At 42.0% G+C, this 15,934-nt stretch overlaps 1 protein-coding gene across 3 annotated transcripts in view; it reads right to left on the bottom strand.

Annotated features, from left to right (window-relative positions):
* Positions 1-2,629: 2,629 nt before the first annotated feature.
* Positions 2,630-15,934, bottom strand: part of STXBP5L (syntaxin binding protein 5L) — a 372,896-nt gene continuing 359,591 nt past the window's right edge. For all 3 annotated transcript variants that reach the window (XM_045294276.1, XM_004709789.4, XM_004709790.3), the window contains 4 exons: positions 10,222-10,387; positions 7,283-7,394; positions 4,060-4,280; positions 2,630-3,516 (listed from right to left, as the gene is read on the bottom strand). In XM_045294276.1, coding sequence (XP_045150211.1) covers positions 3,475-3,516; positions 4,060-4,280; positions 7,283-7,394; positions 10,222-10,387 — 541 coding nt within the window. In that variant the 3' untranslated portion in view covers positions 2,630-3,474. The remainder of the gene's footprint in view (positions 3,517-4,059; positions 4,281-7,282; positions 7,395-10,221; positions 10,388-15,934) is intronic.

The raw sequence follows: 15,934 nt of genomic DNA, 5'->3' as shown, positions 1-15,934 counted from the left end.
CCCTGGTGAGCGGATGGCCATGGCAGGGATTATTGCTCACGTGATTAGAACCAGAAAATCATATTTCTAGCTTCTCATTGATGACTGGAATGCAAGGGCCCGTGTTCTACTGGAACACCACGACGGGCTGTCTCGTAAGGGGTCAAAAGGAGACCAGGCCCACCTCTGGGTGCTGTTCTTTTCAGGCCACATTTCAGGAGAGTTTTGATGAAAACTAGTGCTCAGAGTCAGTGTCTCTCTCACTGCCCAGGTTACGAGGCATATTTTATATTTCATGATTGTGGGGGGGGGTCATTTATATCACAAAGACGAAGAAGAAAGATGCAAACAATACTCATTTTTCAAAGATGATGTTGGGTATGTGTGTGTTGTGTTGTTTATGGGTATATGCTAAGGTCAGTGCAATAGAATGGAAATGTTCAAAGAGAAAAAAACACATCCACATTTGATTTTTGTTATTGCTATCTCTCTGAATTATAAAAATAATTTCGATACATCATGACCTCACTAATTTGGATTCCCTTAATCAGGAGTTTATGGGATGAAGTTACCCTTAGTGTCTATGAAAACAATTCTGAAATACATATATAAACGACTTAAAAGGACCTATTCTTTTCAAGCACGTCTGAAGCAACTGTTTACTTTCAACTGGTGTCCTAATTATAAACATTTGATCTATCCGTTGAAGCCAGAACTTTAAGTACTTTACTGTTTAACACTATGCCATCTTTTTGATAATTTCTCTGTATGCTTTTAAATGCTCTTGTTATTTTTTACTGATTCAGGTAGGCTTTCTCCAAAATTGTATTTTATTGCATATGAACCACACATGTAATTTTGGGTGTAATTGTTGATCTTAAGATACTGTGCATGTATGATGTGTACTTTTTTATACAAGGCATATATTACATATTCACATGTAATCTGTCTCCTAAATGATGCACAACAATATCTCTCAACTGTGCAATTTTGGCAACCTTGGAGACATTTTTGATTGTCACCCTGGGGGCTGCTGCTAGCATCTGGTGGGGAGACCAAGGATGTTGCTAACCATCCTACAACGCACAGTGCCGCTACTGAGAAACCCGGGGTCCAACAGGCTCCAGCAAATCTTAACATGAGGGCTTTCGAGATACTCGCTTGAGTTTGATTCCACTATAGATAGAAGGTCATTATTCCTAAAACCATTTCAGATTCCTCTGTTTCAGCTACAATAAGTGATATTTGTTTAGAAAGTTGGAAAACTGGGCATTTCGAACTGATGTACAATTCAGCAGTTGCTGTTTTCTAAGCCCTAGTTTCAAGTTTCTTTAGTATTTACCACGTGATTTTATGTGTCCTGTCTATAGTCCCAAGTCAGGCTGTTGCCCTGGAGTGGTTCCCGGAAGTCTGGGGAGTCCCTGGAGAGGCCCTTTTAGGAAATGAGGAGACTTCCCTCCCGGCCTCTGAGGCGGCTTCTCCTGGCGGGTGGCCACTCTGCCTCCTTCAATCATCTTGACTCTTCTCAAAACTACAGAAGACATTGTAAAGGACATGCCATGACAATGTTTCCCCATCTAAAGAAAGAAAGCACATGCTATTTTTTTGCTATTAGCAAAAAATAATCTTGAGATTCAGAAAAATGGCGAGTTCTTAAGAAGCATAAATGTAAATCAAGAAATACCGTCGTGATTAACCAAATCCAAGAAGCCCAGACCTTTAATTTTTTTTAAAAGATTTTCACTTGGAAATAAGAACATCTTGCAGGATGGGTCTGGAATAGGTTCACCCACTTGACTTCTGGACTCGCGTTTAATAGGGGCAGTGGGCATCATTGCTTTTATCCTTAATGCTTCCCTGTGAGTCTACTTTGTTTTGCCTCTTCTCTATTGTGTTATGATAGATGTTTTTTTAATCACAATTAAGTACAGACATATTCTTTTATTTCAGTTTTAAAAAATTGAGTTTCTGGAGAGCTTCTAGATATTTGGCATCTGCTGACCTGATTACTATGGGTTTTAGTGGTTGGCCTAAAGAGTGATAAAATAATTGCTGTTTTTCATTACATTTCCTATGTGTTTCTGTTGTCTATATGGATAATTGAGGCCAAGATAGTGAAAAAAACACCACTACATTTTATAAAGATTTTAAATACCAAGTGTTGGACTGAAAAGTATTTTCTAATGAAAGCCCTTGTTAATCAGAAATGCAATCGATCAGAGAATCCTTTCCCAAAAGGAACCCAGGATGTGCAGAATCATCCTAAAGAGAAGGTCACACTGCTAGGAGCACCTCTGGATCGAAGACCCCCACAGGCTCTGAGCAACTGGCAGACAAGGGCGATTTAAGAATGCATCACTTTTGAAATGGAAACTGGGTGCGTGAGATCTCACTTTTTATGAAATAGATTCTCAAAATGAATGGCATTGTTTCCCCAAACCTCTCATCAACTTCCCTTTGGCTACAAGTCCGGTTGAAAAAAACTGCTTTGCGGTGACCCAAACCTGCCTGGGTTATAACTAAGGTGACCAGATTTTAACATTGGTAAAGCGGGACACCATTGATAAACATATCCTGGCGAAAGAGCCACATGGCAGCCGAAAACCATATACCCTAGCTTGTTGTGCATTCTTTGCAAAAATCGGGATTTTTTTTAAAACGCTGCGGGATGCGGGAAAAATTGTTAAAAATCGGGACTGTCCCGCCAAAAGCGGGACGTCTGGTCAACTTAGTTATAACTAAAAATAGCGCTCCATCATAAAGGAGATTAAAATGGAAATAATTGTGTTGGGGGGAATGGTGCATACTGGCAATAGCTGGTTATGACTGAGACCCATGAGCAGTGTAAAATATTACATAGAGAAAAACACATGAGTCAGACTCCTGCCATAAGCATGATCATGTGCTGGTCTTCATGACAGGCGGCAGAGCATCTCTGGCTTTCCTGGTCGGCTTTGGGTTCTTTTTCAGTGGGGGCGGCTGGTCTACTTGAAATGCACTGATCTTCTAATGCAGATTGTTAAATTGTAGGGTGTAGCCCAATATGTAAAAATAGTTTACTGTCAATCTGGTTTTTCTTCCATCAAAACATGCTTTTTTTCCGTTCCTCTTAAGATGTTAATTTATCATGCAAAGATTTTTTTTTTCTTCAGTAAGTGCATTAATGCTTTTTGTCTGTTTGTACAGGATTTTCTTTTAAACCAGGACTCCCCATCGTTCCTAAATGTAAATCCTTAGCAAACAGCATGCCAGGACGGGAGGCAGCGCCACTCCACGAGGAAAAGGCAAACCCTGCCTCGTCTTGCCGTGTTAACCAGGGTTCCAGACTTTGGTTTGGGCCACGTTTGATGAGACTCGCTTGTGATAACTTCAGATGGTCTGTAATGGAACATTTGTAGAAGGAACTGGCTTCTAGCAGTTGAGTCGTGGTGCTGGGAACAAATTTGGTTTCCCTGAATAATGGTTTCTCAAAGCAGTCACAACTTCTTTAGCAGTTTAGAATTGGTACCATTTCTTATCCTTGTATTTGAGCATTAGCTGCAAAGAAAAAAAAAGTCATATTTTGAAAAAAATCTTTATAGGTACTAACTGAAGAAGGCCATTATGCATAGCTAACTACTTTCAAAATTTATACAATTGCATGGCTTCTTTTATTCTATGACATAAAAGCTTGACTCAAAAACCAAGCGAGCTGTAAGCAGGAAAGGAAATGAATGACTTTTTAACGACTGAGCCAAACTGGAGGGCGTGGCTCCCAGCCTCCACGCCCACTTCTTGGGAAGTTACCCACATACCTTCTCAGCAGCCGATACACAATATAGAGCTAACGCCCCAGAACCGCTAGACATTTTTCATTTAAACAATCCCTGAGGATAAAGAGGTTTCAACCTATTACATTATTGAAAAAGAAACAAACCCATTTATTTCCTAAATATTGAGGAAACAATATGCTTACAATGAGACCCAGGACAACCCTGACTCAACACGAGGCATCTCTGGGAAAGCTTTCTTAGGAGAATATAAAACTCTAAATCTAGTGACTCCCGAGAGGAGGCGCCTGAATCTACTGAGATGATGTACCTCGTGTGCGTGTTTGGAAAACGCTTCTGCGCTGGTCATCATGCCCGCGGTTTTCTCTTCCAGCTCCCCTAGCCTCTGTCCTCGTTCGTCCAGGGCGATCCGGGCCCGCGTCAGCTCTCCCATCACCCCACCCGCGGCGCCTTTCATCCCTTCAATCCCGCCAGGTCCGGGGATGTGCTGGGCGAGGCTCCGGGACGCCTTTCCTGCGGACGCTTCCCCAACTGAGAATTCAAAACAGAGCAGTTTAAATCATTCTGTCAGAAATCCATATCATCATTCAGGTCTGTCACTAAATCAAGCATTCCAAGTAAATTCTTCTGTCAAGATTCTCATTAAAATTCTCATGTGCTGCTGCTATTTACACTAGGAGGGGGGTTCAAAAAGTTTATAAAAAATATGATTACCTTTCGATTTCATTTCTACACAAACGTTTTGAAACCTCTTGTGTATCTATTTGAAGTTGAGAGCACTTATTCCAGAAAAAACACACCCCAGGAAGATACTACAGGAGATACTTGTTATCATGTGTACTTGTATCATGTATGAGAGGAGCCCTGGTGGCTCAGTGTTATGTGATGGGCGGAGATCCTTAAGGTCAGCTGCTCAACGGCACGAAGACCCGGCTGGCTTTCTACTCCTGTTAGCAGTCACAGTGTCGGAACTCACAGGGGCAGGTCTAGCCTCTCCTTACAGGGTTGCTGTGAGTCTCATCGACTTGATGGCAGTGATTTCGGTTTTATTTGGTTTATACTATACACCTTTGTGTATTTATTTTGTTTTTATAGGTTCCACATAATATGGTATAATTCACAGTACATATGACCTCATCCAAGCCGAGAAAACAAAGCAATCTTGTAGCCATGGATTGGGTTCTGACTCCTGGTGACCGCTGTGTGCAGACTAGAACTTTGCTCTGTAAATAGTCAAGACTGGAATCTTCTGGAAACAAATAGCCAGGATTTGTTCTTAGGACCCTGCGGGAACATTCAAGCCACCAACTTCTTATATCAAACAAAACAAAACAATAGGTTAGTCAAGGTCTACATCGATACCCTGTATCAGTGTGCCTTCCAATCTCAGTTCTGATCTGTTACTTAAATTTCGGTTTAGATCTTCATTCCAATTGTTCTTTGTTCATTTCAATATTAGTCTTTGTAGAACCCGGTTTTTCAATTTTCTTCTTTAAAAAAAAAAGCTCTCTGTATGTAACACTAGAGAATGAGCTATATGCTTGATGCACAATAATAAATGTATGTTTAAAATTTGTACTATATAAAAGACTAAAATTTCTCTACTTACAAAGTTCAGTTTTATTTCATTTTAATGAAGTAAAAATTTTATATTAAAAAAATTGTATTAGGAGAAAGTTGTGAGCATTCCCAAGGATGTACCATTAAGGAGGAAATGTTGACTTTTTCTAGCAATAGTTTTCCTGAGATATAATTCACATACCATACATCCCATCCTTCTGAAGTATACAGTTTAGTAGTTTTTGCTGAATTCAGAGTTGTCAAACATCTCCACGATCTGATGTTAGAACATTTTCATCACTCCAGGAAGTAACCCCAAATTTATTAGCTGTCACTCCCCAGGTCCCACTTCCTGTAGTTCCTGGCAATAACAATCTACTTCCTGTCTTGGTGGATTTGCCTATTCTAGATATTTCTTTGAAATGAAATAACATGGCTTTTTATGCCTAGATTCTCCCACTTAGGATTATTTTTTAAGGTTCAGCCATGTTGTGGCATGTATCAAACATCCTTCTTTTATATTCTTTCTTTTATGTGGTCAAATGATACTCTAGAGCAGTATCTCTACTCTAATGCCACAACCCTGTAATACAGTTCCGTATGTTGTGGTGACCCCCAACTATAAAATTATTTTCATTGCTACTTCATAACTGTCATTTTGCTACTGTTATGAATTGGGCGACTCCTGTGAAAGGGTCATTTGACCCCAAATGGGTCGTGACCCACAGGTTGGAAACCGCTCCTCTAGAAGGCAGAACTTAAGTTATAAGTTCAAGAGAAAAGGAGTTTTGACCTATGAGACTGCATGGTGGTAGAGGAGCCTGGAAAACATGATTTTCTCTTCTCTCTGAAAATGTTCTCTAGTATCTTAATACTACTTTCCATTACTGTTTATGAGCATCACACTGATGGAATTTTAGAGCGATTTATTATTTAATGTGAATAAACCTTGCAATCTGAATAATCTGTTTATTAGCAATGGTTAAAGGCAAGCAGATTTAAAATTTCTTTTTCCCTTTGACTATTGAATATTAGCACCCTTCTATTATAGTATGATCTACTTTTTTATTGATATGGATATGTTCCATGTTTCTTAGGCTATTTCCTAATATGAAGTGACCAGTTTACTTTCCTTTTGGTAAGTAGGAATTATTTTCATGGTGCAAAATAAAGCAGATGAACAAACTTAAAGATAAAAGCTAAAGGAATTTATTCTAGACTTTGCAGTCACATATTTACATTAAGTGTGGGAGAACTGGGAAGAGAGTGTATGTGGGCAAATGCACTAAGCTCATAATTCGGAGTCTGGGAGGCAGACTCTGGTGGAGGAAGGCCTTCACATTCATGAGTTGGAGATGCATTCCAGTAACATTCTCCTAACTAAAAGTTATTCTCCACAATGTTCCCCAGTAATAATGCCAATTTTAAGATGCTTCTTACAAGTGCATGGTTGCTTACTACACACCTGAGGGTTATCTACCTGAAGGTCATCCGCCAGGAGAATGCAATCAGACCACATTGTCCCCTCCACCCTAGTACAGCCAACTCCTTTCTGATAAGGATCATAGATGGTTCCCCTGGAGAAGAGTTCAGGGACATCTAAGGTCAAGTCAGCTCAGGGACAGCCAAGTTAAGCCACTATCTTAAACTCTAGGACCTTCCCATCCTATTACATATGTGCCTTTCTTCATGTGTCTGTGTCCCTTTCCGGTTACTCGTATGCCTCTAGTACCTTCCCTTCCTGTTACATAAATGCTTACTGGGGCTTGTTAGCCCAAGATTATATAAGGCTGCTGGTCTCCATGGAAGAGGTACATGCTTTGTCTGTTGTCTCTTTAACTTTCCCTTCAACTATACAACCGCCCTTTAGGACCCATTCAGTTTTGGAGGCTGGTCCCCCACAATTAAGTTATACAGCACATACACACATCTTCTATCTTGTGATAGAGTTTTACATTCTGGAGTTTACTCACAGAGCTCTTCTCTGTCAAAGGTTTGCCCACTTCCACCAAACAGTCCCTTGAGAAAGCCTCTGTTTTGCGCTTCTGGTGTCTCAATGGGAGTAAACAAATCTCCTAGCATGTCCTGTGCCAAATTGAAAGCAGAACACAACATGATTACATAAAAAGATACCAAATGGCCATGTGCTTCCCATAGTGCCTAGGTCCCAAAAGTTGGCTGATCATTGGAGTCACCTGGGAATCTGGTGAACTAATAGATCCCTTGGTTCTTCCTCTTAGAGAATCTGATTATTTAGGATGCAAGTCAAGCCTATGAATCTGCAGTTTTGCCAGATGCCCAGGTGATTCCAGTGATCTGCCCCATCTGGGAACCTGGCCGTAGAGTGCCCTAAGCAGCTGGGCATTGCTCCCAGTTCTGTCCCTGGCAGTTTCCTCCTCCTCCTTTAACTTCCCTTCTCAAGTAACTAACATCCTAGATTCTTCGTTTTCCTGCACTTTTCTCCCCTTCACAATTCTAAAACAGGGGAAGTTCATGTATCTATTCTACCATTAAATTCTACCTATGGTCAATGATTACTGGTTTAGAATTCTGACCCTTTTTCCTTTGCTTATCTGGGTTCCTTCCCTGAGGCAAACAGGTACTACCTATGACAAAGGATTCCCTTGATGGTAAGAGGAGGAAGGTTGGATCCATTTTTCTACCAAGTGCAAAATTATGAAACAGTTCGAGGCAATTTAAATAATTCAACAGAGGCAGTTATTGCACGGTGGGCCGTGCCATTATTTTCAAGATTTGATGTACCCAAGCATGACTGTATTAAAAATGCAGATGCTCAGACTGCAGCACACACACTAAAACAGATCCAACCAGGTGTGCTTTGAGTACCTGGGTTTTCAGCTGTACTTCCAGGTCTTTCCGAAGTAGAGCAAGGTTTGAGAACCATTGGAATGGACGAATATATGGAAGAGAGAACTACTATCCAGAATCATGAGATCTGTAATCTAGTATCAGCTTGTCTACAAACTTGAAGAAGGACCTCAACCGCAATCGCAACGTTCCTTCATCTCTGTTCGCCAGACCTGTGCTCTTCCCCTGAGTTCCTTAACCTTGTAAACAGCACCACCATCCACTGAGCTCCCCAGTCAGAAACGGAGGAGTAATGGTCGACTTCTTCCTTTCCCTCACCTCTACTTTTTATTAACCTTCAAGTCCAAATGACTGCACTTATTTTAGAGCTATTGAATTTGCTACCTTTCCTCCATTCTCAGTGCTTGCTTCATACCCAAAGCTGATTCTGACTCAGGGTGACCTTGTAAGGATAGAGTAGCTCTGCTGCATAGTGTTTCCTAAGCTGTAATCCTTCCTGGTGTTTCCCAAGCTAAAACAGACTGCCATCTCTTTCTCTTGTGGAGCAATTGTGGTTTTGAACTATTGGTCTTTTGATTGGCAGCTGGTTGGCAGCTGCGTACTTTAACCATGACACAATCAGTGCTTATTCCCTATTTCAAACCAACTAAACCCACTGCTATCTAGTCTGTATAGTGACCCTGCAAGAGTGCTCCTTAGCTGTAAATCTTTATGGGAGCAGACAGTCTCTTCTTTTTCCTGTGGAGCAGCTAGTAGGTTTGAACTGCCAACCTGGAAGTTAGCAGTTGAATGTATAACCCACAGTGCCATTACACTCCCTTTCTCTATTTCAAGCCATTTTTATTTTTTATCTAGATTACTTTAAAAAGTCTTTTTATTTGTTCTTTCTATCTTCAGCTTTACTTCCTCAAAACCAACTACTATACTAAAGCCAGGAGATTTGTTTCTGTAAACAAATCTGCTAAAACGTTTTAAGGCCTCCTAATGGCCTTGGGATAAATACCAGATTCCATAAGGAACTAAGAGCACTATTCCCTTACTCTTTTCACATGACCAACTCTGCCTGAACGTTCTTGTTTTCCTGAACCCGGGGTTTTTCATAGGCCTCTGCTTTAGTCGAAAATACCCGTACTTTGTCCATTTCCAGTCCTCCAAACACTCAAGTGACTCATACTTATTACTCTGCAGAAATCATCTTTGCCCAAGTCCCTCTCTGTCCAATCCCTTCAGCATCTGGGGTACCCTTATTTGTCTATAGAGCACAACACAGCCCTAAGTATCACTTCCTACAGAGTACCATTCCCTGCACAGTAACAGGAGGGACTGTAGTGTGTTCTTAGAGTTTGTCCATGTACCAGGCATATAAAAAACAAACAAACAAACAATAAATACTTGCTGACTAATAGCAAATAACATTTATAAAAATCTCATTATGTTCCAGACACTGTGCTTTCTATGAATTCTTGTGTAATTCTCACAGCTATGCTCCAATGTGGAGAATACAGGTAGATTAAATAACACTTTCAGAGTCATGTACATGAATGGCCAAAATGCAACTCAAATAGTTCAGAGCTTATAAAATATTATGGCTATTCTTGTTTTCCTTAGGTTATAAAAGCTTTTATGCTTATCCTGATTCTAGACTTTGTTTACTCCTATGACAAATGTCATATTGAAACTCACAGGGCATGTATTTATTTTGTGGGGCCCTTGGTTGAAAGTAGGGTTTCTTAAAAAAAAAACAATCCATGGATTCCCAGAACTGTATGAAAAATTTTACTAAGAGTTTATAACTTTTACAAGATTCTCTGTGGGAAAAAAAGCAGCATCAGTAAAATAGACAAAAGGATTAAGTACTCAGTGGGATGCTTTGTATACTCTCTCCCTCCTTTTAAAAATCTGTTTTCTGCATACCTGGTATTACACTAGAAATTTACTAAGTTCATAATGAAGAACATATATTCAAAACATATTTCTGGGAAGACATTATTGCTTTTATCAATAATAGTTGTTAGACATCCTCTCATTCACTCACTTTTTATAACCAGTTACAATGCTTTTTCCATAAATATTTATGACCTACCTGTAGATTATCACACATTTCTTGGCTGTATGTTAACCGCTGGATTTCAGTAGGAGAGACAAGGTATAATGCCTGGCCTTCATTGGTAAAACAAAATGTCCGTGCTATCCTCATGTCTGTCAGTGGTAAATAATTAACATCCAGCATTGGGCGAAGACTAGGGAGGCTGTGAATGGAAAGAGAAAATCCACATCGAAAACTCAAGTTGTTAGAAGCTTCTAATTCCTCTGTGTAGAATTTGCAGAGTTTTACATAGAAAAGTTTTTTTTTTTTTAAGTGACTGTTTTATGACTATTTCTTTTTATCCCCTTGGAGGCTTAGTGGTAATAAGCTAGAGTTCCATATACTCATACACAATGTAGATATTTAGAAAATGCCCTTGAAGGATTATATGCAGTGGTTGGCAACCTCAGAGACTTCACAGGCTCCTACAATCTGCTTCTAGTGTTTGGTGATGGCGGAAACACCACCAGTAGAAAGAGGCTGTCTGCATATTTGCTCTCCTGAGTCAGAAAAGGCTAAGCACTGACAGCTTGGGTGAGCTCACACCACCATGTTCCCAATTCTTTTACTCCCTGTACACTCCGGAAACAGAAATTCCCTATAACCTAGAGCACCTGCACTGAAGGCATGGCAATTAATCTTTTACAAAGGGCCCCAAACATTAAATGGGATAGACCCCCGTCTCTTCAAAGATGGTGCTGTCAAAATTGGATTCCCATCTGTAGAAGAATGAAAAGACCCCTACCTCATGTACAAAAAACAAACGCAGATAGATCAAAGACCTAAATCCCACAGGTACAAAGATCATCAAAGAGAAAATACTGACTAACTTAAGGGCCCTGTTGCAGAACCAGTACAAAGATAACAAGGAAGCACACACAGTAGAAGACAAAATAGATGACTGGGACCTACTAAAAATAGGACACTTATGTTCATCAAAGAACTTCAACAAAGGAGTAAAAAGAGAACCCATGGTTTGGTGTCCAGGTAGCTCAGTGGTAGGAGTCTGGTGAGTGAAATATCCCCCAGGACCAGCACCCCACCCCCATACCACACATTTGTCCTGAGCCAGGCCCCAATTCATGAGACATCGCGGGTCACTAAGCCCCCGCCATCACGACCCAGACTAGCTCTAGCCCCACTCCATCCCCAGAACAGGACCCCACGCCCAGAGTCACTTGCCTGCTCTGCGGAGACACACGGAGTGGTGGCGGGACCCCCGACAGCAGCTTACCACTCGCAGGACCCCACTAGGAGAGGAGCTTCCATTTTCAGCCGTTCCTCTCTCTCCACGTGGCAGCAATCTGCACCTGGGCCCACGTCCCTCCCTCCATCCATCCAATCCCTGGGTGGCTGACCTGCAATCTACCGGAGGCTGCCTTGGCGACCTTCATGGGGGACCATCCACCCCCACTGCTGCCTGGGACCTCTCCACCGGCACCCCGTTTGCTGGCCGTCCGCTCCTGTATCCCAGCTCCCACTCCATTCCCAGCCTGGGAAGTAGAGCTGTGCACTTCCTGCCGGCTCCAAGCCCGCTTCTCTCCGCAACACTGTGTCTCTGCAGGAGCCCCAGCGGAGCGCTAAACCCGCCTACTGCGGAACAGTGGGTGCTCCTGCCCACTGGGTGCGCTAGCGACAGGGTTCTGCACGCTAGCCAGAGCGACCTTGCCCTCCCTGGAGTGCTTAGGGATTTCGCGTGCCCAGTGGATCTGAGCCTGCCATGCGGCACGCTCCCCACAGGGCAGTGCATGGTGGCGAATGACAGCTGCTTCCCGCCAGAGCCGCCGCTGTCCAATCCAGTGCGGACCACGTCGCTAAGGAGCCTGCGCTGCTCACAGGGCCGGCGGCTCTAGTGAAAACCGTGCACCAGCTAGGGAGCCTGTGAAACAGCTTTTCGGCCCCCGCTGGAGCTGTCTGTGTGCTCCGCCGGCGCCTACCACTCCAGTACCCCACGGGATCCCCAGCGCCAGCTCCAAGCCTGCCCCAGCTCTCTTCAGCTGGCATAGGAGGCAGGCATTGCGGCCTGTGCCTATCAACCCCCCTTGTGGCCCCAGTCTTTCCAGGACGGTGCAGGAGGCTCACCTGTGGGTCATCCCCGGCCTGCTTAGGCACTGCCCACCGACTCCCTCGGCGTGGCCTCTGCCCGCAGGCTCCACTCTACAGGCCTACAGGGACCTGGGAGGGCTTGCTGATCTGAAAAGCAATTTCCCCTCACATAGTCCTGCTCCAGAGCCCAGATCAGCTCTAGGTCCCATGATAGTGAGGCCTCGCCCACCTCCGCCTTCTATTAGGCATCACTAGAACGTGGAGTGAAAAGAAGGGGGAGGGGAAAATCTAAATATATATATATCTTTCATCTCTTGCTGATTTCCTCTTTTTTCTCTTTTACTTTCTGTGCTTTCTTCTTTCTCTTCTTTCTTACTCCTTTTTCACTACTGCTATTACTTCTCTTCTACCCCTTTATAGGTTTTCCTTCTATCTGTTTTTTATTCTTTTCCCACTTTCACTATTATCACTTCTCTTCTCTCCTCTTTTATAGCTTCTCCTTCCTTTTCTCTCTCCATTCTTTTTCTTTTTTCTCCCCAAAATTTTTTAAAATTATTTTTTTAATTTTTAACTTTTTCTTTATTACTAAACAACAAAAAAAGGGCTACTAAGGGTACCCTGACAAACCAGGTCAAATCAGTCTGGGGGCACTCACAGAGGCCCCACCCCCCACTCCAGTTGCTGAAACATCTCACCACTGCTGGTCACTAAGCCTATGGGGAACTCTGCCTACACAGCAGTCTGACCCATCCATACAGTAGGTCATAGGCAACCGCCTGAGAGAATCCTTAACAGTAACACAGATAAGGGCCCACTGGCCTCTCAGAAACATGGGGTCTATGAAAGGATCGAGGGAAAATCAACAGACCACATCATTCCCCCCAAAAAACCCCAGAGAGACAAAACATAGTATCGGAGCTAACTTCTGTCATAGAAGAAACAGATACAGATCTGCCACAGAAGGAAATCTTCAGAAGTCTGCTCCCAGTAATACAGGAACTGAAGGAAGCAACTCAGAACAAGGATGCAATAATAGAGGAGATGAAGTACACAATAGAGGGGATGAAGTCCCCAATAGAGGGGATGAAGTCCACCCACCAAAGGGAACTGCAGGAGCTAACAGAGGAGGTAGCAGAAGCCACACACAAGGTCACAGAATTTACTATTAGGATTGAGGAGGCAGAGAACTGTATCAGCGATCTCGAGGACACTCAAAGAGACCTAAGCAAGCGAAAAAGACAGTCAGATAGGAAAATTAAAGAAACAGAAGATAGCTTGAGATCAATGACAGATGCAATGAAGAGGAATAATATTCGAATTATCGATCTACCTGAACTCAACAGAACACACAAGTCGACAGTCAAGATAGCAAAGGAATTTCTGGAAGAAAACTTTCCCACCCTAACAAATGAGAACCAGGCACTCATACAGGAAGCAGAACGGACGCCAGCTAGACTAGACCCCAAGAAGAGCACTCCAAGACATATAAGAGGAAAAATATCCACCTTTGAGGAAAAAGAGAAAATTTTACGAGGAGCAAGAGAAAGGAAGACAATCACATACAAAGAAGCGCAGGTAAGAATATGCTCAGACCTATAAGTACATACCATGAAGAGGAGGAGAGAATGGAGCAACATCTTCCCAAAAGCTGAAGGAAAAAAATGCCTCCCCCAGAATCCTGTACCCTGCCAAGTTATCCATTAAGGTAGATGGTGAGATAAGGGTCTTCCAGGACAATGAAAGACTCAAAGAATATGCTGTAAGACACCCGAGACTGCTGAAGATACTGGCTGACTCACTATGGCCATAGGATCAACCTCCACCAAGAACAAACAGGAGATCACCATATAGTCCATCTCCATCTAGAAGCCAACATGCCAGCAACAATTACCAGGACAAGAGGGTCTCAGATGAAAAAGAAGACAACATAGAAAATCTCCACTCAAACACAGCACACTAATATGAGGTGAGATAGGTAAAGACCCAAAACACAAAACAAGGTATGACAACTATGAACCCACAAATAGTGATAATAACTCTGAATTCCAATGGACTCAATTCGTACATTAAAAGAAAAAGGCTTGAGGACTGGCTCAGAAAACATAATCCATCAATCTGTTGCCTGCAAGAGACACATCTTAAGCACACAGACAAGAATATGCTAAGAATAAAGGGTTGGCAGAAAGTTTACCAATCAAATTCTAACTCCAAAAAGGCAGGGGTGACTATCTTAATCTCCGACAATATTGACTTCAAGATCCAAACCATAAAAAGAGACAAAGAGGGACACTACCTAATGCTCAAAAGTTCAGTAAACCAAGAAGCACTTAGCATATTGAATATCTACGCTCCCAACAATGGTGCGGCGAATTTCATCAAACAAACTATTAAAAAAGATGAACAAAGAAATCACAGACTCAACAATCATAGTAGGCGACTTTCACACTCTGCTATCAGAGAAAGACAGATCACTGGGAAAAAAGCTCAGCAAAGATGCCATAGAGCTAAACAATGTAATTAGGCAACAGGGCCTGATAGACATTTATAGAGCTTTCCATACAAACGCAAAGGGTTTCACATTCTTTTCTAGTCCACATGGATCTTTTTCAAGAATAAACCACATGCTGGGACACAAGTCCAGCCTGAGTAAATTCAAACACATAGCTATTATCCAGACATCTTTCTCAGATCACCATGCCATCAATCTAGGGATTAATAAGAGGATGTCCAGGAAAGCAAGGGCAACCAATTGGAGGATGAACAACGAACTCTTGCGACATGAATGGGTACAGACCCAGATTAGAGTGGATATCAGGAAGTTTCTAGAAACCAATGAGAACGAGAATACAATGTATCAAAACTTATGGGACACTGAAAAGGCAGTTATCAGAGGTAGCTTGATATCATTAAATGCCTATATGAAAAAAGAAGAGAGGCGCATGACAGATATGTTAACACAAAACCTCCAACAACTAGAACAGAGTCAGCAGAACCACCCCTCAAAAAGCAAGAGAAAAGAAATAATAAAAATCATGGCAAAGTTAAGACAAGAGAACAATACAAAAGATAAATGCAGCTAAAAGCTGGTTCTACAAAAGAATTAACAAAATTGACAGTCCTCTGGCAAAGCTTACCAAGGATAGAAAGGCACATACATCAATAGCAAAGATGAGGGATGAAACAGGGTCAATAACAACAGACCCCAATGAGATTAAAAGGATAATCACAAAATACTACAAAGGTCTGTATTATAATCAATTCAGAAACATGGAAGACATGGATAAATATTTGGAAAAACAGTCTCTCCCTAGATTATCTCAGACAGAGATCAATGACCCATAGTGAAAGAAGAAATAGAGTGAGTGATTACAAATCTACAAACAATAAAAGCCCCAGGGCCAGATGGCTTCACAGCAGAATTCTACCAAGCATTCAGGGAAGAGTTGACACCGATCCTCCACAAAGTATTCCATAACATAAAGAGGATGGCAAACTCCCAAACTCATTCTATGAAGCCAGCATTACTTTGATACTCAAACAGGGCAAAGACCCCACAGGTATAGAGAATTACATACCAATATCTCTAATGAACATAGATGCAAAAATCCTTAACAAAATATTGGCCAATAGAATACAAAAGTATATAAAACATATCATCCACCAT

The sequence above is a fragment of the Echinops telfairi genome, unplaced genomic scaffold (genome assembly GCF_000313985.2).
Source record: "Echinops telfairi isolate 266 unplaced genomic scaffold, ASM31398v2 ScPeMD7_3509;HRSCAF=4178, whole genome shotgun sequence".
In the NCBI taxonomy this organism is placed as follows: Eukaryota; Metazoa; Chordata; class Mammalia; order Afrosoricida; family Tenrecidae; genus Echinops; species Echinops telfairi.
Note: the sequence above shows the minus strand (reverse complement) of the source record. Positions and strands in the feature narration are given on the sequence as shown.